This window comes from Nicotiana sylvestris, chromosome 8 (assembly GCF_000393655.2).
Source record: "Nicotiana sylvestris chromosome 8, ASM39365v2, whole genome shotgun sequence".
NCBI lineage: Eukaryota > Viridiplantae > Streptophyta > Magnoliopsida > Solanales > Solanaceae > Nicotiana > Nicotiana sylvestris.
In genome coordinates, this window is record NC_091064.1 from 182,620,977 (window position 1) to 182,644,306 (window position 23,330).

The window sequence follows — 23,330 nt, forward strand, 5'->3', positions numbered from 1 at the left end:
TGTTTAATTTTTGTATATAACACATACACACACACACATATATATATATATATATATTCCATTTATTATTTTGAGAGCGACTATATAATATCATTTTTCCCATCACCTAGCTATCTCAAGTTTTAAAGGTAGCCACATATAAGGGGGTGAATACTTTTTTAAAGTGAGAGCTTCTAATGTGAAAATGAAAGCTTCCACTATTTGGGACAGTCAGCACTTGGCATTTTGGCTGATCTACTGTGCTTGTAAGGATGCAGAAAGCCGCCGGCAGCTGGGATCAATGCCAGTTGTTTTCCTTAAAGAAAATAATGAAACTAAAGAAAAAAGGTAAAAATTTATGAAAGGGAATAAGAACTTCTAACATTCCTATGTCTGTCCTTTATGTTGCTTTTATGAAGAGGAAGCAAAGTGGTTCCCATAGTTTGTAAAATTTATCTAACTCATCGGTATTTTATTTACAGCAACACAGACACAACACATGCAGTAGGTATCACTAGTGCACTACACTTAATTTGCTTTAGCTCACTAACAAGAACATTGATCTCAATTTGTCAATAATAGGTACTCAAGTTTGAGTTTAAAACATATCAAAAATAAGAAATAAAAAGTATGTAAAATAAAGACCAAAGTTTGTATAGTTATGCTTAAGTAAAGCCAATTTTCTGTAAATGCTAATCTATAAATACAGTAACGACCAATGTAAAGAAGTGCTCCACTTAATTACAGCATTTAGCAGTAAATAAAGAAACAATGGCTTCATTGTTGCTATTATACATCCTGTCCTTGTATGTTGTGGTGTCTAGCTACAGAACTCAGGAGTAGGGTGGCAATTAGAGCCCAAAACTATCCAACTCGTCCAACCCGTCCAGAGATTAATGGATTAGGCTACAAACATTTTAACTTATGTGTCTATTTGGGCCGAGCCCAAGTTAACTCATCATTTTTTATAGCTCATTCTGACCCATGAAATAGTCCAAATATAACCCAAGAAGGGGAGAAATTCAAAAATAGCTAGATTTACAAGTGGTCATTCAAAAATAGCCACAGTTTCAAAAGTAATCGAAATTTAGCCACTTTTCATGTAAAGATAAATCTGAATGAAAACACTGTTCAAAATTCGAAAAATACTCCAGCACAATATACTGGAGTTCCAGCATAAGTATACTGGAACCCCAGTATATTATAATGGAGTTCCAGCATAAGTATACTGGAACTCCATCATAATATACTGGAGTTCCAGTATAATATACCGGTCCAACATAATATGCTGGAAGTTCATACACAGGTGCTCCAATCTCCAGTATATTGTGCTGGAACTTTCCGTGTGTTAGAGTTCCAGCATAATATGCTGGAAGTTCATATATAGCTGCATCGATTTCCAGTATATTATGCTGGACCGGTCCCTGTTGCAGCAAAATAGTGGCTATTTTTTAATGACTTTGCAAACGCTGACTATTTTTCAATTACCGGTCCGAAAATTGGCTAGCCCACTATATTTTACCCCATGAAGCTCGCCCAAAATAAAGAAATCTCAACCCAATTTATCTAGAGATTTACCTTAGTTGCCTCGTCATTAATTTTTGTATCTAAGTTTAAAAATAAGAATCTTGTTTAAAAATAAGAATCTTAAGTTTTAGTGTAAATATGAATAATTTTATAATTGAGTTGTGGAGAAATTTACTTTTTTTAGAAATAACATATCTATCGTTGTCCCATATTAATTTCACTTTTGATCTCAATACAACAAGTTAGTTGGGTGTATCTTCTTTAAGCTTTTGATAATACTATGTTAAAATATGCACTTTTGCTGTTTCCATGTAACTATTGAGTGTTAACTTATGTTTAGTTCATCGTCCAACAGTAAACCAAAACACATATTTGATGCTTCAATTTTTTTCCTATTGATATCATAACTCTTGAAAAAAACAATATTGTTCCAAGTGAATCTGGAATGGTCATCCTTCCTGTAAATAAGAAACATGAAATCCTCACAAAGAACAAAGAAAACAAACTTTATACTCCAACTTTTAACTGAAACGTAAGATCTACAAAAAGAATTACTACAAAGCCTCATATTTATTTAACATATGTAGAAAACGAGTTTTAAATATTATACTTGAATTGTTGGGGGAACTCCGTAAAGAGAACCCCTCCAAAAATAAGTGTATGCCACTAAATACAATGTGCACACGGTATTCTTTAGTAAAAGGCGAAAGAATAGTTCGCTTTGTGCTCACTGCGTGGCTGCGTGAGCTTCTTAACTGGCAGTGCTTCGCTTTTTATATTGTAACAAAGCCTGGATTTTCTCGTTCTTTTCGATGTGGTACGTTCATCACTCTTTTTTCCCTTAAGGCTTCAACCTGTAATCTACATACATCAAAGATTAGAAATCATATATAGAAGTTCTGCAGTACATTGAAAAAGCACGAGACACCAACCAAGCTAATGTGAGGTTGTTATCCACTTATCATAAGTTCACAAGTTACAAAAGTATTTTTTTTCTTTAAATTCCGTGTCAAGTCAAACTACATCATCTAATTGAAACGAGGGAGTACAATGTTGCAGGCTTCACGGTTAAACTCTAGCCCCTACTTTCTGCAAGATTCCAGTAATATTTTTCTTTTTCTCTCTTTTTTTAGATAAAAATTTCTACATCATTCTCTAGGAAAACTATCTATATAAATCTCTACGCAAGATTGATTTGCTTAACGCTTACAACACCACCAGCACCTTGGACAAATTCGATGCTTTTAAGAGCCTGTGGCAGCAGCTTTGGAATTAAGTTATGGGAATCAACAATGCAAATCTAGTACTTATTGTCTAAGATGAGAAATTATTTATTCTTGAAGTGGTTCATAAGATAAAAGTTTGAGTTTACTGATTAATCTAGTTTGTCAAAATGGTGTTCAACATTCTTAAACTGCAATATCAAAGAAGACATGAGGAAATTAACAAAGATCAGATATTGCTGCATATTGGTATTTGTCTGCTAATCCGCCGAACCAGTTGGAAGTAAATTTAACCAGAAAAGCCAGTATTGATACAACAGCAACAACTACAACTACTACGCGTCAATCCCAAACAAGTTGAGCAGAAGAACTATAATTTTACGTTTCCTTGGCTTGATGGTATCGTTGGGTTGAGTCCCTTAAAATAGATGAAAAACGATGAAAATTAACTGTATTGTTAGGTAGACAGAACTTATTGTCGCATCTAACTAGTTTATGATGTCCTCAGCACCATACAATAGAATAAAAATGAATAACTGTGTTTTCATCTGACATTTGCAGACTGTAGTGCACCTGTGCTCAAACTAGAAATAACTTATAGATAGATTCTTCTTTCAAAAAGGAAAAAAAATGCTCTTGTTTTCTAGATCCATCTTCAATTTTCACTTCTTACTACTAAATTATCTTCAAATTGCTTCAAATGACTCTGAAGATCAAATGGAATTCTAAAAACTATGTATGAAGTCACTCATTTGCTTCTGAAGCAAACGAGTAGCCTCTGATTCAGGATGAAACACATGATAAACATGAACCTGTCCCTCAGCTTCAACCAACTCCACTCTTTTCACACCGTTCTTTTTCAAGAATTCAGCATACTTTACTCCCCTTTCTTTCAAGAAGTCCGAGCCAGCAACGAAAACAATCACTGCTGGAAACCGAGACCACTCAGCCACAGACATTTCAGCATTCTCAAAATTACATCCAAAATAATCACGGTTTGATCCTTGTGGCAAACTAAGCCTCCAAAACATGTCGTTCATCTCCACTTCCCCGGCTGATCCATTAGCCGTCTCTAATTCAGTCCTCTTTTCACTCCCAAAATAGGGATGAATTGGCAGCAACCCTTTAAGTCTACCACGAAAATCTTCATTTCTAATCGCCCGGATAGCAACCTGATGGACTATATTGCCTCCAGCACTGTCCCCGGAAAGAAAAACCTGATCAAGATCAGCCCTTTTCAGCCATGGTTCATTTTCTAAGTTCTTGATCAGCCATTCCAATGCAGAATAGCAATCTTCGTAAGCTGTAGGAAGCTTATTTTCAGGTGCAAGACGGTAGTCTACTGAAAGGATGATAGATTTGGAAGCAACACTTAAATCTCCAAGAAACAGATGGTAACCAAGCCATGTAGTTGAGCCAATGCAAAATCCGCCGCCATGGAAATAGACTAAAACAGGAAGCTGCTGGTTTATAACTCCTGATTCAGGAAAATCAGGGAGGTATATTCTACCAGATATTGGCTTTAAAGGGTCAATGTTCACATCTTTGGACTTGTATCCATTGCATGGTTCAATTGATGCAGTGGCAATTTCAGGCGCGAATCGTTTAACTGAACCATCGGAGAAAACTTGGATGTAACCAGGTGCTTCTGCAACTTTGGACATTTTTTTGGAGATGTGTTTGGATAACACTTGCTAATATGGCTTGGAAGGTATTGCATTTTTCTGGGATTTATATAGAATTAATGGTTGGATAAAAAGTAGAGGAGATTTTGATGCTAGAAGAAAGGTAAATGAGAAGAAGATGGACAGTTGGTAGATCATACAAATTGCAATGAAGCTTGAAAATTGAAGTGAGAATGATTTTGCAGCCTATATAGGAAATCATGAAAAGGAAGTGAAGGTGGAGGAATGGGGGAAGAAAATACGTCTGATGGAGCTGGTGAACCAGTGAGCTCAACTAGTGGAAAAAAGAAAACGCGCCAGGTAGGGATCGAACCTACGACTTTCTGCTTAGGAAACAGACGCTCTATCCACTGAGCTACAGGCGCTTTTATTCTTAGCTACTTCTCATAAATAAATCAACTTTTATTTTTTCCAAGAAAGCACAGAATAATCATTATTTTCCTTAAAGATTCTGGGGCAATGTCCTTCCTCTATTGGTTGTGTCAAATGCCGTAATTTATTTGGAGGAAAAAGGCTGATAAATCTGGGGACATTGAGAAATGCAAAACTACAAAAATGTTTTTAAATATATAATAAGTACTCTATTTGCTTTAACCAAAAAAAAAAGAGAAATTATTCTGAAATTTGCAGCATAATTATAGCCCTCAATTGCCTTTTTTTGGGGGGTCTTTTAGATATATTAATTGATAATTTTTCCATATTATATATAACTAACATGCAAATTTCCAGTTCTCCACTAGGCCATGTATGTATATACTGTTACCGTATTTGGAGCATTTTCATTTCCCAGTTACAACGCCTTTCAGTATTCAATACATATGGTTTCTGGCCTGATTTTGCATATAAGCACTTGTCGCATAAGCATTTTTAACGTTAACATACATATGCCAAATAGTTCCCCTAAGAGCTCCCTATTTTGCTCCCTTTTGTGACTCAAACCCACAACCTCAAGGTTGGAGGTGAAGGGTGTTTGCCATTTGAACAACCCTCGCTTTGGTAAACTGGTATGTCTATCTTACCCAAATACCCTCAAACCTATCAAATTCTGCCTCCAATACAATCAACAACCTTAAAGTCTATAGAAGAATTAGCTTAACTTGAAAATTCCTTGAGCCAATAGCACTGGACTACAAATGCTATAGACGAGTCACGAGTGTATATATATTTTATCAGGCAACATCTCTACAAGATACAATGGAAATCTAAAGCTATATTTCAACAGTAAGGTAATGTAGTCCTGGCAACTGCACTCGTTGCTTCTAGATGTACAAGCACCTGAACTGGGAAAAAAGAAGGAAAAACAGCAAAGACATATATGTAGAGAAGCATGTCACAGGCATAAGTGTCCACTACTTTGCTACTTGTTCGACCACTGGAATATTCTTCCAGATCTTGTCGAGCTCGTTAGTCTGCATTGGTGGCAAAGAGAACGCGCTGACAGTTGAGCTTCCGCTACGAATCTCCTGCAAGACTCTAAGTGCTGAATATGTAAGTTTCAAGTACATGTTTTCCATGTTCTTTATATCTGCAAGTTCTTCAGGAACTTTGACTGGCCTCTCTCCACTACCTCCTTCTCCTCCTCCGCTACCTCCTGCAATACCTTCTTCCGCTTCTGGGACTCTAAGCGGCTCAGTTTGGTATAAGAGGTGACTAAGAATTGTATCACACTCCTTTATTAGTTTATTTAGAACCTCAGTTTTAAAGAATGGCTCCTCAAGCACCTTCTGGATGAAAGGCAAACGAATAAGATCGCCACTGAGTTTGTCATATTTCTTTAAGATCTTCACTACTCCTGTGGACAGGAAAATTGACAAAGCGAAATAATAAGTATAAACATAAATATTAACAAAGAATTCATTAAAAGTAAATGGGAAAAACTACTCCAATCATATTGGCATGAAGTTGAGGACAAATGAGAAAAGAAGAAGAAATCTAAAGTTTTAAGGAGCCAAAAATTCTTCAGAAAAAATTGAGCCACAAATTCCTGACATGAGCCTTATGAAAACCAATAGATTTCTCGTGTCCATAAATAGTAAAAGAATTTAATCAAATGAGCTTAGCTGAGATACAGTTAGATAGGAACTCGTCTTGGCTGTACAGATTAGAATGCCCCTAGTTCTTTAAAAAACTCATTCAAGATTATAGGCCATGCTCCAACAATCTACAGCTCATAGCTCACGTTCACACACATTAAGCTAGCTAAGAATTTTCGTTAATTGACAGATCCTTCACATAAACTGATCTACTTCTAATTATCATAACTCTACCAGCATCGTCAAGCTGTCAGAATCTCTTTTTTCATTGCTTTCACAATTTAAGATGCAAGAATATAAATCTCATAATGAAAGTGGACCGTTAACATGTTCAAGAATAGTTCCATTTACAACATGGAATTCCATCCGAATCAGCCTACTTTAGACATTAGTTAACACTGTTGACCCAACAAATAGAAATAGCAATGAGTGGTACCTGTGTAGTTAAGAGCACTGTAATTCTCTAACAAAACCATCTCTCCATGGAGATCCACGACGTCCCTACCTACTCTAATCAGCTCTTCATTTGTCTTTTTCATCTCAGCAACTCTCTCTTTCAGAACCTGCAATCATTCAAAGGCAAAGGCAAAAACCAACTTCAGTCTCTTGCATCAACTCAAACAGGGCAAAAGTCTGAGCAAAGCAAAACCAACACTTAATCATGTAACCAAATAGATCAACAAAGGCATATATTCAGTATGCATTCAAGCTAAATTCTACCACAGCCTACATGATTTACTGGGTTCAAAATCTATTATTGTACTAATTTGATGAAACTTTTAACACATACAAGATCTGAGCTAAAGCTACTTGGCTCGAATGAACTCGTAGCTATTACCCTATATTTGGTGAATATCAATTATCTATGCACAACATGCCATGTTGCTAAACTTATATTCCCAAACTCAATTACAAACTTAATCAAAGGACTTGATTATCATTACATTGTTAATTGCCTAATAGAAATAGGTTAACCATAAGTAACATGGTAAAGGCACACACAACAAATAAGCTTCCCATAAAAAAATGATCAGATAACCATAAGAATAATAAACCTGAAGAATAGAAAGAGGAAACAATTAAGATACCTTAAGCTGAATAATATAGTCCTCTTCTTTCTCCATAAAGAAATTGTTAAACTTCTCAATCTCCTCTTCCAACAGCTTCACAAAATCATTCACCTCCTTTGTAACCACCTCCCCCTTATCATCACCATCCACCTTCTGTCTTTTATTAGGTCTATCACCATCCTTAGGATAAATCAACTTCAACTCTTTCTTCAGATCCTTATAATTCAAGAACTTGTCTTGCCATTCCGGCAATGTTTCCTCTATATGGGCCTTCAAGATTTTCCAGAACTTCATGATCCCTCACAGAAAATTTAAGATTTGATTTTTCTGAAACACCCAATACGATAAAGATTTCAAGAATTGATTTTTCAGGAAACCCAATAAATATAATTAAATTTCAAAGAAATGGTCTATGGCAAAGTATATGATTGAAAAAATGGAGTGAGAAATGGAGAAGGATAATAAAGAAAAAGAATGGTATATATAAAAGTGAGAGGTGTGTGGTGTGAGAAGTTAGCATACACACGACGAATATTCGAAGCATGAATTCCCCCACTGGGTTAGGGAGGAATTGGCATAAAAGAGGAATATCCGAATAGGATATGCTGGCTTTCGGTGTTTAAATACTCTTTGGTTTGACCGTTTAAAGTCGTATTTCGTTGTCTCGTGGTGCCGTTTTCTGTTCCGAAATTAATGTTGCTTTTTTATATATAATAAAAATAACTGATAATTTTTTAATTTTTACCTTAATACGATGGTTTATATTCATACAAATATTTTTAGTAATTTTCTTTACTTTCTTTTTGGGTTTTCCTCTCAACAACAACCACATATCAAATTCCAAATGTAGTTGAAACAGGTAAACGTTGGCTTATTTAGATTTAGTGAGGTTTGAGTTATATTAGAAGTAAGTGCGTATGTTTTCTCTAAACAAAGTAGAGTGGGAAAAAAATTTAATTAAATTCAATTATAAAAGTATACTTGAGCACGTTTATTTTAGCACTCAAATATTCAGTCCGTACATGAACAGTACTATCTGTCTTTTATAAATATTCTATTCCTTACTTGTTAAGTCTTCATATTTTCTCCTTAACTATTAAGTTACGTCATCGTGATATTTTTTTAAATAGACTTTGCATTATTTTCCAAGAGTTTAAACCAAAAAATTAAATCTTTTTCAATCTTTTAGCATACACTACGAATATTCCAAGCATGAACCACCCCCCCCCCCTCCTTTCCCCCGCCTCCAAACCCCCCAAAAGATTTGGCATAAAAGGAATATCCAAATAGGATATGCTGGTTTTAGTTGGTTAAATACTCTTTGGTTTCACCGTTTGAGGAAGTCTTTTTGATGTAGTTAAACTTTCTGAGGCCAATACTTATGTTTTCAGTAATTTCCTTTTATCTTTTCAGTAATTTTCTTCAGTTTCTTTTTGTGTTTTCCTCTTAACAGCAACTATATATCAATTCAAAATTAGTTGAAAAGGATAAAGGCAAACTCATTTAGAGCGATATGTTTGATTTCAGTCGACTGGGTGAGATTTGAAATAGATGAGAAGTATGTCTTCTCTTCACAAAGTGAACTAAGAAAAAGGGCTAATTAAAATCGAGTATATAATATTTCTTATAGTATATTTGACCACGTTTATCCTAGCACTTAAATAAATAAAGTACTAATATTCCGTCAGTACATGTGCAGTATCATCTGTATTTTGTTGATCTTGATACTTTCTTCTCAGTGTTATAAATAAAATACTAATATTTTGTTGGTACATGAGCAGTATCATGATACTGTATTTTGTCGATATCGATACTTTCTCCTTAACTGTTAAGTTACGTCAATATGATATTTTTTTTCAAGAGACTTTACAGTGTATTCAAAGAGTGTTGTAAATGTTTTTAGGAAAAAAAAACTTTTTCAATCTTTTCGAAAAGTTTTTGACCCAAACACCATTTAGAGATTTTTTGTAAATAATCTTTCAGTTTTTGTGTTAAATGGCATTTTGAAAAAATTCGAAAGTCTTTTTCAGTTTCAATCGTTTTCCTACAACCCCTCCCTCTCATTTTCCTATTTTCATCCCTTATGAGTTCGTCATTTTGTAGTTGTTTGTTCTCCGAAGGTTGGAGTTAAAACTCATATTATAAATTTAATAAAATAATTTTGCTTGGACTAAATCGGACAATGTGCGGGACAAATTCAGGATGTTCTTAGTGCAATGAGGATATTCTTAAACCTAAGTTTTAGCCAGTTAAAACGATCCCTAATCACAAAAATAGGAAGAAATGTTGTCATATACAAAGTACTGTATCTCACAAAATTTAGAAAAAATTCTATACTACTAATAGCAATAAAAAATATTACTGCTACTAAGTGAGGTGCACGAGTGTCATAATGTCGTATAATATGACAATTTAGAAACACATTTCACACTAGAGATTATAGTCCAAAGAGAAGACATTGTAATTTCCTCTAAGACAAAGTATGTCGTAATTTTCAATTATCCTCCAATTTTTAGAAACTACAAACTCCCAAAAGTTTGATTGGTCAAAGATATTTTATTATTTCAATTAAATCTGTGGTAAATTTAATCTCTCATGAAATACTTCAAGATTTAATGACAAATTACTTCCAACAACAATCTGCAAAGAAACTAATTACTTCACATTCAATCACGAATTAGAAAAGTAAAAATCAAAGGAAAAGCAAATAGAAAGCGTGAGATGTTTTGTAGATTTTTACGACATTAATATTATAACCAACAGAAAGCAGCAAATAAGTGAACACTGAAAATTATATATATAAGCTCAAGTTGATTAAAAGATTGGAAGCAAATAAAAATCTCATTTCTGAACTAAAGGTGACAAACTGAAGATGACAATGTCTTGGCTTTTGACAACTAGGCCAACTAATTAATTTATAACAGGCACTTGAAAATAAAACGATTACTTAATTGGAGTGGCATGTTAAAAGCTAAGCTTATGATAATAATTTATAGATGTTTTATATATGATTAGTTTGATCAAATTCTTTAATCATCTCCTGGTCTTAGCTCTTTGTTGTTAAATTTTAATCAAACTGGTCAATTGGGATGGTTGTTAGAAACCCTAGTGATCTGATTAGCATAGACTGCATAGTTATTACTTATTAATCTCATTCTAAAAAACATAATTTTATGTTTCAAATTGGAATACTTTCTTGTATATTAATTTTCGTCAAAATATCAGCTGTTTTGAACTGATTTTTTGTAGTATAGTTTTCAATTATTTCATAATGTGGCCGTATAAAAAGAATGAAAAAAGTGTTAAGAAAAATGCATAGAATATAATCCTTCATGTTTCATGTTTCCAACTGCAGTCTTTGATATCTTTCTAATGCAAGCCTAGCTTTAATTAAAATTTTCCGAATGCGCCCTTTATTCTATTCTATTCGTGCGTAGGAGTTGGGTAAAATTTATCTGCCTGCGGCCTGCGAGTACTTATACCAAATAAATAGAATGCATGATATGTGTTTGTATATATATATATATATATATATATATATATATATATATTTAACTTTATTATCATGGTTAGTTATTATATATTTCCATATCATTAAATCACTTAATTATAATAAGTTAATATAGTTTGATGTAAATACTTTGTGCTAGTAAATTTTACGAGAAGAGTTTGAATGTCTGTTACCTATCCTGAACATTTATTATATACTAGTACATAACTTGTAGTTCTAATTAATAAGCAACTTTTGCTCTTTGTTGCCATAATTCTACTAAATAATATGAGGATGTTTGGATTGCCTTTTGGTATACCTAGCTTTTAACTTTTTTTATAGTAGCTTTTTTTGTGTTTGATACAAAATTAAAAAATAATTAAAATAACTTTAAAAATACTTAAACAAAAGAAGTTGGGCAACCCTAACTTTGACTTTTTGGCTTGACATCTATATCTACGTTTGACCAAGTATTTTGCTATCATATCCTTTATATTTTTTCATAACTTCAACACTATGTACCCTCAACGAGATAATTTTACTAAACTATCATTTCTCCTCTTTCATTCTTCTTTTCCACGGCCATTCATCCCATCTGTTCTGTATAGAAACTTTTAATGAGACCGGACGAGATAATATTATTGAAATGGTGCCGGGCAAGTGTCTCAAATTTGAAACTGTCTATCGGTTGTTGCTGATGCTTTTCGGGTATATGGATTTTGTTTACCCTCAAAATCGGATAACAAATAAATTTGTAAGTGGTTTTAAGGATAAGCAATTGATGAAGTAAACACGAATAAAAAAAGACAAAAATAATTCAAACCACGCGAGTGAGTTAGTTCCGACCTTAGTGAAATAATCGAACTCGATTCGGGCTCACCACAATATGCACTAATGAATAAGAAAGATAGCTAATAGCAGAGAAAATGATAATATATCGCCTCGAAGTGCGAGTAATTACAATGTATTATACAAATAATCAGACCTCATTTATATAGTAAGGGAATCCTACATTAAGTACAATTCTATAAAAGGTAAAAATCTCCTAATTAGCTGATTGCCAATTTCTTCTCGGTACTTGCCGAGATCCCCGCCGTGATATTCGGTCGGTCACGGCTATCACGGTCTTCTGTCGGCCGTGCTCGGGCTCCTGTCAACATTCCTCAAAATTAAAGACTAGAAACGATCCAAAATCACGACTCTGATATCCTCGAGGGTGGCGTTATGGTCCGGACTCCAAATTGGTTAGATCTCTACCTCGGTCTAAGCCCCCATGTTACCGTATCTCGAGCTTGGCCTATCATGTCGGAGATCGAGAAGTACTACGAGACCGGTTTTATCCATATATAGATAGTCCCCTCGTTTCTCGGAGAATGAGTCGATGAAAAACGACATGAGATTCTCGGTTCCTTCTTCGAGACGTCATATCAGAAACGACAAAAACGCGAAACGTCTCGTCAGTCATGTCATAATGGCATTAAATGCCTGTCAGCCGCTGGTCGGCTACCCCTGAACGCGAAGTGTCGCCGAGTTCCTATAAATACCACCTCATTTGTTCATTTTTATTTTACATCAAACCTTCTGCCCTCGAGCTTTTAAGATTTCTGCTCTCCTCTAGTGTTTTTACCTCCGTCACTCAGGGTCTTTTGCAAAACAAATTCACACGTCTTCTTCCCAAGCCAACAAGTCATTATTCAACTTTCTTTCCTTCTTCATCTTTCCCAGTTTTCCTCCACCTTTACTTCGAAAGAAATGGCAAAGACTTCCAAAACCATTCCCAAAAAGAAAATCCCTCAACTTTGGGGCTAGCCACTAGGGCCGAGACGACCACCCCGAATGTAACAGTTGATGAACCGGTGCCGATCCTCCCTTAAAAATGTTCGTTCCTGGAGGGTGCTCGGTAAATAATGATTTTAAGGTTGAAAAAACTTTTTTCGTACCTGGTCGGTGCGAAGACTTCTCGAGATACATCTGTTCGATTACCGAGGAGATCCTCTTTGCGGTTCGGATAAATTGTAACTAGGCCAATAAAACTGTAGTGGTCCTCGACCCCGAGGAGGCCATTACCACCCATGTCAAGGGATACTTGAGTGTTTACACTTATCCCTTCACATTGGGACTGATGAACCCGGTCATCATAGATTTCTGCAAGAGGTACAAAGTTTGCCTTAGCCAGATCCATCATTCAATGTGGAGGATTGTGATTCTACTACAGTTCTTCGTAAGAAAAACTGATGGATGTCGGTTCACCGTGGATCACTTACTTCGACTGTACAGTCCCCGAGTATTCTGATGGACGCTGATAAAGCTTGTGCGTCGGGCCAGTAAAGCCCCGTTCTCTAGCATCGATGAGGACCGAGACCGAGAGACTGGCAAGGCCTTTTTGTCCTAGTGAGGACTTCAGACCTGATTCTGGTAGAATGCATGACATTCCAAGAGAAGTGGAATACAAAAGTGGACCTTTCCTTTGAATGTTGATTTTACGTTTACTTTTCTTTTTCTTATTGATGTTTGTGGTGGTGCAGCTATTGCCTAAGTTCCAAATATTGTCCCTCGACTCAAGGAGTGGTCGAGGGTATCGTTTCACAGATGTCCTACTCCTAGAATTCGTGGAACAAACTCTCGAAGGGCCGCTGGGAGGACCGTTCCATGGTAAGATCTCCTTTTTGATAAGGATGTGTTAGGCCTCACTTTTACTATCAAGTTCTACGCCCTATCTATTCATCTATTTTCTCAAATGGATATTTAGGGATCTCTCTTGTTCATAGATCTTGAAACCAGATCAATATCCATTTCTCAATAGATCTATTTATCGATAGAAAGATATAGATCTCTATATGGATCTATCTCCATATCTAAATATGGAAGAACCGACACAACAAGGGCGTAACCAACGGAAGGTTCTCACCCTGTCCCCGACATTGTTCTCCGACGATGTCCCCTGGGCGAAAGGAGCCACCATTCTCTTTCTTTCTTCAATCGTTCCGATCAGGACAAGTGGTTCGTTTCGTCCTCCTATCTACGCAATTCTCTGTCATAGCGAGCGATCACTCAGCAATGAACACTAACTGAAAGCGGCCGGGAATGAGTACCTATCCCTTACGGGAATCGAACCCGTGTCTTCGACATGAAAAGACGATGTCCTAACCACTGGACGAAAGGGACCAAAAAGCCATTCTTCATATACCTCAGCTCCGAGAATAGAAGTGGTTCGTTTTGTTTCTATACGCAATTCAAGATTTCGTTTGTCTTCATGTTGGCGATTTCTGATGTGAATTCGGCGGGTCGTCCCCCCTTCCTACGGGTTCCCTTATTGATTTATATACTCATCATCATCCCGCCGCTCCTACCAACGCTTACTTACAACTAAGCAAAAATTCCCTTTGTTTTCTTTCTGAGATTTGCCTAAAGATATCGAGCTTAGGCCTTTGGTTGATGATGAGGACTTGCTCGTCTAGTCTCTTGCTCCGGGGCAGGCCAGAGAGAAAAAGAGGAGGAGGGCTTCGAGCTCCCCGAGCTCGGGGAAAAAGAAACCGAGGAGGAGGCTGGTCCTCAAGCCAAAAGAAACCTCCAGCTCCTGAATACTTGACTCGAACTCCTTCCACTAGCTTAGGGACGAGTCCGAGGAGGATGAAATTTTAGTGGCCCGAGAGCCATCGGTCCCATAAGAACGAACATCAACCGAAGGGGAGACAATAGAGGTCAATACCTCCCAAACTTAAGAGGCCGATGCAACGAACCCTCAAGACGCCGGTTCTGCTCCACCCGATGTCATTAACATAATGGTATCGCCTTCATTCACGGACTCGATGTTCGGTTTATAGGTTACAAGTACTTTCGTCATAAGTACTTTACTTTATGTTTTGATAATCTAACAAACTTACTATCCAAGAACCAGATAATGAACCTGTTACACATTTGCAAGACCTTAAGATCACACGGTTCCAGTTTGGGATCCAGCTTGCATTATGATTCAACTCTTCAGAATGGAAGGAACAGTTGAGGGAACAGGTCCCTACCAGTTCACGAGGAGACTGTACGAAGTCAACTCTCTAGTTGGAAAGTTGCTGCCTGCACACACTATAGTGCAGAAATAGTGTTGCAGTCAACTTTCCAAGGAAGACTTTTTACCTACCTTGCTTACATCATTGTAAGTGATGTCACTCATGAATATATAAAATCAAGGAAGATAAAAAAACATTGACTTGAACACTTAGAGATTTCACAAAAGCTTACTGACGTGAACATCCATCAAGCAAGTTTCAAATGCTTCAAGAACAAAGAACAAAGCAACTATGGACCAGTTCCCACATCGAGTTATTGTATGTCCTTAGTTGAGTTGTGACTTTGTAATATTCCTTCAATTGTAATTTCTATCTAGCTTATTTAGAAGCATTCTATAGGAACCCCTTTTTAAACCTTAAACCACTGTGTTTGAGTCTTGGCTAGGGTTAGTCATGTTGTAAAGTCTTTATAATAGAGTTATTACAAAGTGGCTTGTAATAGAGTATTACAAGTTAGTGAGGGATTAAGAGTTTAATTCCTAGGTTGCATAGGTTTTAATCTAAAAGTTGCTCAGTAGTGAAGTTGAAATCCTACAAGGGTAGGTCATGGTTTTTAATCCCGTTGAGCTGGGAAATTTCCACGTAAAATTCCTCCTGTCATTTATTTACTGCAGTATGCGTGTGTACTGTTGAACCTGATAGAGAATCTGGTTCTCTATAGAGTTTGGTGGACCCTTATATTCTATCAATTGGTATCAGAGCAGGTTCTTTCTATCAGTCTAACACCTAGAAAGGATCCTCATGGCTGCTCCTCCAAACTTCGAAGAAGGCCAGTCTACTTACAGACCTATAAGGTTCAACGGTTAATATTATGGATGGTGGAAAACTTGAATGCATGACTTCATCATGGCTGAAGACTCTGAGTTATGGGATGTCATATATGACAGACCCTTTGTCCCTACAAAGAACCTTGGCGACCCAGCTGTAGCCATTCCCAAGACTAGGAAGGAATTCAATGACGTTAATAGAAAGGCCTTAGAAAAGAACTGTCGCGCCAAGAAAATTCTTGTTTGTGGTATTGGTCTTGATGAATCTAACAAGATATCAGCATGTCAATCAGCAAAAGAGATCTGGGAGGCTCTTCAAACAGCTCACGAGGGAACAACTCAGGTGAAGCAATTCAAGATTTATATGCTTACAACTGAATATGAGCTCTCCAGAATGAAAGATGATGAATCCATCCAAGATATGCACACTCGATTCACCTCCATCATCAATGAGCTTTACTATCTTGGTGAAAGTATTCCTAGAAACAAGCTTGTCAGAAAAATCCTTAGTATACTGCCTAGTTCTTGGGAAAGCAAAGTTAACGCCATTATAGAGGCTAAGGACTTGCAGACACTGACCATGGATGAACTTGTTGGAAACTTGAAAACTTATGAGATGAAGAAGAAGAAGGACAATGAAAGAAGAGAGCCCAAGAAGGAAAAGAACCTGGTCCTCAAGACGGACAACAACGACTCAAGTGGTGAAGACGGGGACATGGCCTACTTGACAAGAAGATTTCAAATGATGGTTCGCAGGAATGAAGGCATTACGAAAAAAGGAAGTTCTAGCAAGCCAAGAAATTATGACCTCTGTCATAAATGTGGCAAGCCAAAACACTTCATCAAGGATTTCCCCTTCTTAAAGCAAGATCAACACAATAACAACCTTGATAAAGTAGCCAAAAGGAACCAAGTTCCTGACAAACGCTTCAAGAGGAAGAATGATGCTGACAATGTTGTAAAGCAAGCTCTTGTTGCATGAGGATACTCCTCCAGTGAATCTGAAGAAGAAAATGACCATGGTGGTAGTTCAATGATGGCAGTGGAAAATGAAACAACTGAGTATGATTCAATCTTTGCTCTAATGGCTCAATCTGATGACGATGAAGATGACGACGGCGATGAGGTAAACTTTCTGGATGTTCAGAGAAATCTGAAATCTTACTCTCCTAAAAAGCTCATGTCATTAGCAAATGTGCTAATTAATGCATACCACAGTCTCATCAATGATAAAGATGTATTAACTATGTGTCACGACCCAAATCGATGGACTGCGACGGGTGCCTGAGTCCTACCTGTCAAACACCCCTAAGCATGCGTCTAAGATATGAGCCTGAATAACATCTGCTGAATTACGAAAATAACATACATGAAAGAAACCTGCCTGCAAGGCATATGTACGTATACAGGCAGAATATAGTAGGTGAGCCGGCAAGGCTGCTATAGACAGCTATACATTCAACTAAACGCCGACAAGGCCACATACAGCCCAACTAGACATACTGTCAACAGACCTCTAATAGAAACATAACTGTACAAAGACGGGACTGAGCCACATCATACCCATATATATATATATATATATATACACAAACGTATCGTACCAAAATCAAAAGTTGCTCCGGATCAAGTGGAGCACACCAACTCTTGCTGATCAGGGATCCTAAGAAGGGGGACCGTCAGCTTGCCTACTTGCACCTGTGGGCATGAAATGCAGGCCCCGTGAAATAGGGCATTAGTACGAAAAATGTACTGAATATGTAAGGCATGAAAATTAGTACGTAAAAGACATAGATGAAACATGGAATATAGAAACACATCTTTAAATCTGAATAACTTTGTAAATTCTAAAACATTTATAACGTCATGCACATGCGTATAAATGCCATGTCATGCATAGGTATGGGTGTAAATAATATCATCAAGCCACTGAGGGCATCCCATCATATCGTCTCGGTCACTGTAGGCAACATCATCAACATATACCAGTTGATCAGGTGGTGGTGCGTATATAACACCGTAACTTTTTTCCATATCCCATATACATATATTTACATATATACGCGTATATAACGCTATCTGGTCATGGGTCAATGCATATGTATCAATAAGTGAAATTCATGAAAAATATGTAATAATCACAATATTCCTTTCGGATAAACTTTTACAACTGCGTATTATTCTGAGGCCCATGAGCAGAGGATAATAATAATAATTCTCATAGGGAATCAAGAATATAGACACCGCTACTGTTTCTATGAATAGAGTAATTTATGGAAACTGTGTGTTTGCTTGTTTTTTCAGTATAATTTGGACAATGCCAAAAGAAAGAAGGGAGGGCCTTAACTTACCTGTTCTTGAAACTATTTGAACAGAATGAGGCTTCTGCTTCTGTGAACTTGAACGAAATTGACGCTTGGACTCTATAAAATTGGAACGAAATTCTTTCTGCTTGTCTAGATTTTGGGATATTATTCCCTTTTGTCCAAATCAAGGAAGCTAACTACCGATCCTTCATGTTTTCTTAGAATAAATTGAACAAAATCTCCTACTAACCCATCTACTGTTGTACTTGTAATGGAAGGGAAAACGAGACTTTATTTTAAAATCAGAAAGAAACGTTCTTGGTTTCAAGTCTTATTTAAAACTTATGGATAAGACTTTACAAGTCTTATTTAAGATTATCTTTAACTTACACGTTCTTGTCTTTGTGGATAAGACTTTACAAATTTTATTTAAGACTTATCTTTAAGTCATGATTTGGTTACCATTCCTAATAGCTATTTGGCAAAAGTGACCAAAAGTCATCTTTTGCCATTGTGGCTTTATACCACGTGGAAGGGTGGTATAATTTATAATTTTTATCCACTTATTAGTTAACTGGGTAATGTCCTATTACCCGATAATTAATCAATTACCCTCAGAATTTAAAATTACCCCAAATTACTTAAAATTCTGTTTATTTTTAAAATACTTCATATATACTTTATATATATACTACCATGGTCATATGGTACCTTGCATGATACTAGTTCATAATTATCGGGTATTATTGCTCGACCCATATTTTATTCCAAATTGGCCACTTTAAACGAAACTGATTTTCTTTAATCCGTGTACCCCTTTATTCTTCATAACACTTATTTATCGCTTGTTATAAATAGCGTAAGTACGTTAACGTCAAGATGATCTCATCCCCGAGTCTACGTCGGTTAACTAAAAACGAAATTTTAACGTACGAAAATGCGATACGTAACATCCTTCCCCCCTTAGAAGCATTCTTCCTTGAATGTTCAACCCCTCGTGATCCATATAACTTTGTCAGGGTCGACTTTGTAACAACATTACTACCAACTCTCCCTGTAGAAGCTTAATAATCTAACGCCACACCGGACCACAATTATCAATAACGACAATGGCCTCACATGACCAATGACAATAACCAATACAAGAATTTATACACGTACCTTATAATTATGACGTCTCAGTCGGACCCTTCTCTGGAGGAGGAAATATGTAGGGATATCTAGACTTCATATTTTCCTCGGCCTCCCAAGTCATTTCTTACATTGTTGTTTCTCCAAAGTACTTTCACGGAGGCTACCTCCTTATTCCGCAACTTGTGGATTTGTCGGTCTAAAATGGCAACCAAAATTTCCTCATATGACAAGTCCTCTATAATCTGTACATCATCTGTGGGCACCACTCGGGTAGGATTACCTATTTACTTCCGTAACATAGATACGTGAAAAACCGGATGGACAGACTCCAACTCCGAGGGCAATTCTAACTCATAAGCTACTTGGCCCACTCTCCGAATGATCCTATAAGGCCCAATATACCGTGGAATAAGTTTACATTTCTTGCCAAACCTCATCACACCCTTTATAGGTGATACCTTTAAAAATACCCAGTCATTAACCCCGAACTCTAAATCTCATCGCCGCACGTTAGAATATGACTTCTGATGACTTTGAGCTGTCAATAGCCGATCCTGAATAAGCTTTACTTTTTCTATGGCTTGCTGAACCAGGTCGAGCCCATGTAATCTAGATTCTCCAACATCGAACCACCCTATAGGCGACCTACACTTTCATCCGTAAAGAGCTTCGTATGGAGCCATCTGAATGTTAGAATGGTAACTATTATTATATACGAACTCAATAAGCGGTATATGATCATCCCAGCTACCTTTGAAGTCTATTACACAAGCTCGTAACATATCCTCCAGTGTCTGAATAGTACGCTCAGCCTATTCGTCTGTCTGGGGATGAAATGCTGTATTAATACTTACTTGAGTCCCCAATCCTTTTTGGAAGGACCTCTAGAAGTTAGTTGTAAATTGAGCTCCTCTATCTGAGATAATAGATACAGGGACACCATGTAGTCGTACTATCTCCTTAATATAAAGCCTTGCATAATTCTTTGAGGAATATGTAGTTCTAACGGGCTAAAAATGGGCTGACTTTGTAAGCCTATCAACAATCACCCATATCGAATCGAACTTACGCTGGGTACGAGGTAAGCCTGCAATGAAGTCCATACTGATTACTTCCCATTTCCAGGTCGGAATCTCCATAGCCTACAATAATCCACCGGGTTTTTGATGCTCAATCTTAACCTGCTGATAGTTAGGACACTGAGCAACAAATTCTGCTATATCCTTTTGCATTCTGCCCCACCAATATACTTCCCTGATATCATGGTACATCTTTATTGCTCCTGGATGGATACAATAACGAGAATAGTGAGTTTCTCCCATAACTTGCCGACACAGCTCTACAATATTAGGCACACATAATCGCCCTTGATATTTGAGGACCCCATCTTTTGTAATTTCAGATAGTGTCTTCTCCTTTTGAAAAGTGGTATCCCTATAATGAACTAGCACAGGATGCTCGTACTGGCGTTCCTTTACTTCAGTTACTAAAGAGGATGTTGATGTATCCTGAAGAGTAATTCCAATGTCACCTGAGTCTAGTAACCGAATTCCAAGACTAGTTAGCTGATGAACCTCATGGGCTATTCCCCTCTTTTCTGGTTGTAAATATGACAGGCTACCCATAGATCTACGGCTGAGGGCGTCGCCTGCTACGTTCGCCTTCCCTGGATGATATAAAATATCAATGTCATAGTCTTTAAGTAGCTCCAACCATCTCCTTTGTCGTAAATTCAATTCCTTTTGCTTCAAGATGTACTAGAGGCTCTTATGATCCGTATAGACATCAACAAGAATGTCATACAAGTAGTTCCTCTATATCTTTAGTGCATGAATAACTGCAGCTAACTCTAAATCGTGGGTCAGGTAGTTCTTCTTGTGCTTTCTTAGTTGTCTAGAAGCATAAGCCACAACCTTACCATGCTGCATCAGCACACAACCCAACCCAATGCCTAAAGCGCCACAATAGATAACGTAACCATCGGTCCCTTCTGGAAACGTTAGAACCGGTGCTAACGTTAATCAGTCCTTTAATGCCTGGTAACTCCGTTCGCAAACATCAGTCCATTGAAACTTTGCTCCCTTCTGAGTCAACTTTGTCAAAGGTGCTGAAAGAGAAGAAAATCCCTCTACAAATCTCATGTAATAACTTGCCAAACCAATAAACTTACGAACCTCCACCAGTGTTGTGGGCCTAGGCCAAGTCTTTACCGCCTCAATCGTTTGTGTATCCACCCGGATGCCTTCACCCAAAATGATATGCCCAAGGAAAGTTACAGAGTTTAACCAGAATTCACATTTAGAAAATTTTGCATACAACTTCCCTTCTTGTAGAACTCTGAGCACAATATGTAGATGACCAGTATGCTCATCCTCTGAACGAGAATACACCAATATATCATCAATAAATACAATTATGAACAGATCTAAAAAAGTCTTGAACACATGGTTCATCAAATCCATGAATACTGCTGGGGCATTGGTCAGACCGAACGACATAACCCGAAACTCAAAGTGCCCATACCTAGTCCTGAATGTTGTCTTCAGAATATCTTCATCCTTAACCCTTACCTGATGGTACCTGAACCTCAAGTCTATCTTTGAAAAAAACTTTGCACCTTGCAACTGATCAAATAAGTCAGCAATCCTCGGGAGCGGGTGTCGCGCCCCCCTTTTTTCCCTCTGTAGAGAGAGGTGCGGGATTCGACATTCATGGAGTGTAGTAACTCATTTCCTTTTGGAAATTGGGTATTTGAAGAGTCGCCACCTAATGAGTTATGGTGCATTAGGGCACCTAGAGTGTTTAACTCTTGGACTGGTTTGCATTACCTGAGATTAGGGTAAGGACTCGAAATGACCTCGAGGGGAAGGTGTTAGGAACCCCTCTTGGTCCACAACTGTGGGTCCCGACCGAACTTATATTCATGAATTAGTCCATTAACAAATAAATAGTTGAAATAAATAATTACAAGTAAAGCACGTGGGATACTGTATAACTTAAGACAAATGTTTTGAACAAGTTGTATAAAACAAAGTTTGAACATAAGTAATTTTGGGAAAAGGGGGAAGTCCTAGGTTGGTTAGCCTATAAGATCACCCCACACAATGTCCGGTAAATACTCCTCAATGAGGGGCTACACGTGACATTAACGCGTAGTCATCATATCCCATATCTACCCTTCACATCCCCTTAATGGTCATTTAAAGCGAGTGTTGGTCAGCGATTTCTATCGCTCGTTCACCATCAAACACCAGCTCGTCTGGAAAGAGCCCTATCTCCTTAGGTTTTAATTCCCTTCGAAAAAGAGAATCAATCATCTTCGCCTTCAAATAGGGATTGAGAGGCTTTCCCCTACCCAATCTGAATTCTAAGGGTAATCGATGTGAACCATATGGTTTAGAAGCAGCCGCTTTCAGTCGTTCCCAACGTTTAGATTGAGTAAACATCAAAGGGGAGAGAAGACGATAGCCTGCACGAGCTAAGCATTGTAGAACAGACATTGAAATGCTGTATTTACCTACTAACTGACATAAGGCAAGAGTCGATCCTGTTACCCGTCCCTTCTTAATGGTCCTGGAGGGATTTAGGACCTCTACCTATATGTGGTTCTAGATAGACCCCTAAGGTTTTAAAGGTGAAAATACTAAGGCGACATGCAAGGACAATTAGGACTTTAGAACATAAGATAAAATGGAGCAATTAGATGCTCAGGTTTACCTCCTCAAACAATACACATAAGCAACACGACTCAAGCACAAATAAGGGCTTTTGTAAAACAGTATCCTAAGGCATGATGTCTAAGTGAATATATAAAAGACAGGCAGTTTATTTTATGAACTCATAAGTAATGACTCTATCAGTTGCCTTCTGATTTTTAAAGCCTGTTAAATTAGAACAATATCAAGTCACAGAAACACTTTTAGAGTTGCGAGATTTGAAAACGCCCTATAGACTTGCCTATACGTGGAATACTGATGACCACATTTTATATAGTGAAATAAGGCATGTTTTTAAAACAGACTCTTTAAATATCTATAGGCATGCTATCTAAT

The 23,330-nt window shown here is 37.2% G+C and overlaps 4 protein-coding genes and 3 non-coding genes across 7 annotated transcripts; 1 reads left to right on the forward strand and 6 right to left on the reverse strand.

Annotated features, from left to right (window-relative positions):
- Window positions 1-2,130: 2,130 nt before the first annotated feature.
- Window positions 2,131-2,246, reverse strand: LOC138876568 (U5 spliceosomal RNA). The gene has a single exon (XR_011401914.1). It is a non-coding gene; the product is annotated as a U5 spliceosomal RNA (small nuclear RNA).
- Window positions 2,247-2,844: 598 nt separating this feature from the next.
- LOC104225185 (probable carboxylesterase 17) lies at window positions 2,845-4,521 on the reverse strand. Its single transcript, XM_009776952.2, has one exon. It carries the CDS (start codon window positions 4,391-4,393, stop codon window positions 3,455-3,457), a length of 939 nt encoding a protein of 312 aa, XP_009775254.1. The 5' UTR covers window positions 4,394-4,521; the 3' UTR covers window positions 2,845-3,454.
- Window positions 4,522-4,706: 185 nt separating this feature from the next.
- On the reverse strand, window positions 4,707-4,779 carry TRNAR-CCU (transfer RNA arginine (anticodon CCU)). Its single transcript has one exon. It is a non-coding gene; the product is annotated as a tRNA-Arg (tRNA).
- Window positions 4,780-5,548: 769 nt separating this feature from the next.
- LOC104225186 (SPX domain-containing protein 1-like) lies at window positions 5,549-8,111 on the reverse strand. Its single transcript, XM_009776953.2, has 3 exons — window positions 7,536-8,111; window positions 6,884-7,010; window positions 5,549-6,206 (listed from the first exon to the last, which is right to left on the reverse strand). The coding sequence occupies exons 1-3, from the start codon at window positions 7,809-7,811 to the stop codon at window positions 5,764-5,766; spliced, it is 846 nt and encodes a 281-aa protein (XP_009775255.1). The 5' UTR covers window positions 7,812-8,111; the 3' UTR covers window positions 5,549-5,763.
- A 5,989-nt stretch (window positions 8,112-14,100) lies between these two features.
- On the reverse strand, window positions 14,101-14,172 carry TRNAE-UUC (transfer RNA glutamic acid (anticodon UUC)). The gene has a single exon. It is a non-coding gene; the product is annotated as a tRNA-Glu (tRNA).
- A 1,745-nt stretch (window positions 14,173-15,917) lies between these two features.
- Window positions 15,918-16,820, forward strand: LOC138876101 (uncharacterized). The gene has a single exon (XM_070154996.1). It carries the CDS (start codon window positions 15,918-15,920, stop codon window positions 16,818-16,820), a length of 903 nt encoding a protein of 300 aa, XP_070011097.1.
- Window positions 16,821-21,299: 4,479 nt separating this feature from the next.
- Window positions 21,300-22,778, reverse strand: LOC138876102 (uncharacterized mitochondrial protein AtMg00860-like). The gene is made up of 2 exons (XM_070154997.1): window positions 22,520-22,778; window positions 21,300-21,652 (listed from the first exon to the last, which is right to left on the reverse strand). The coding sequence occupies exons 1-2, from the start codon at window positions 22,776-22,778 to the stop codon at window positions 21,300-21,302; spliced, it is 612 nt and encodes a 203-aa protein (XP_070011098.1).
- Between the last annotated feature and the right edge of the window lie 552 nt (window positions 22,779-23,330).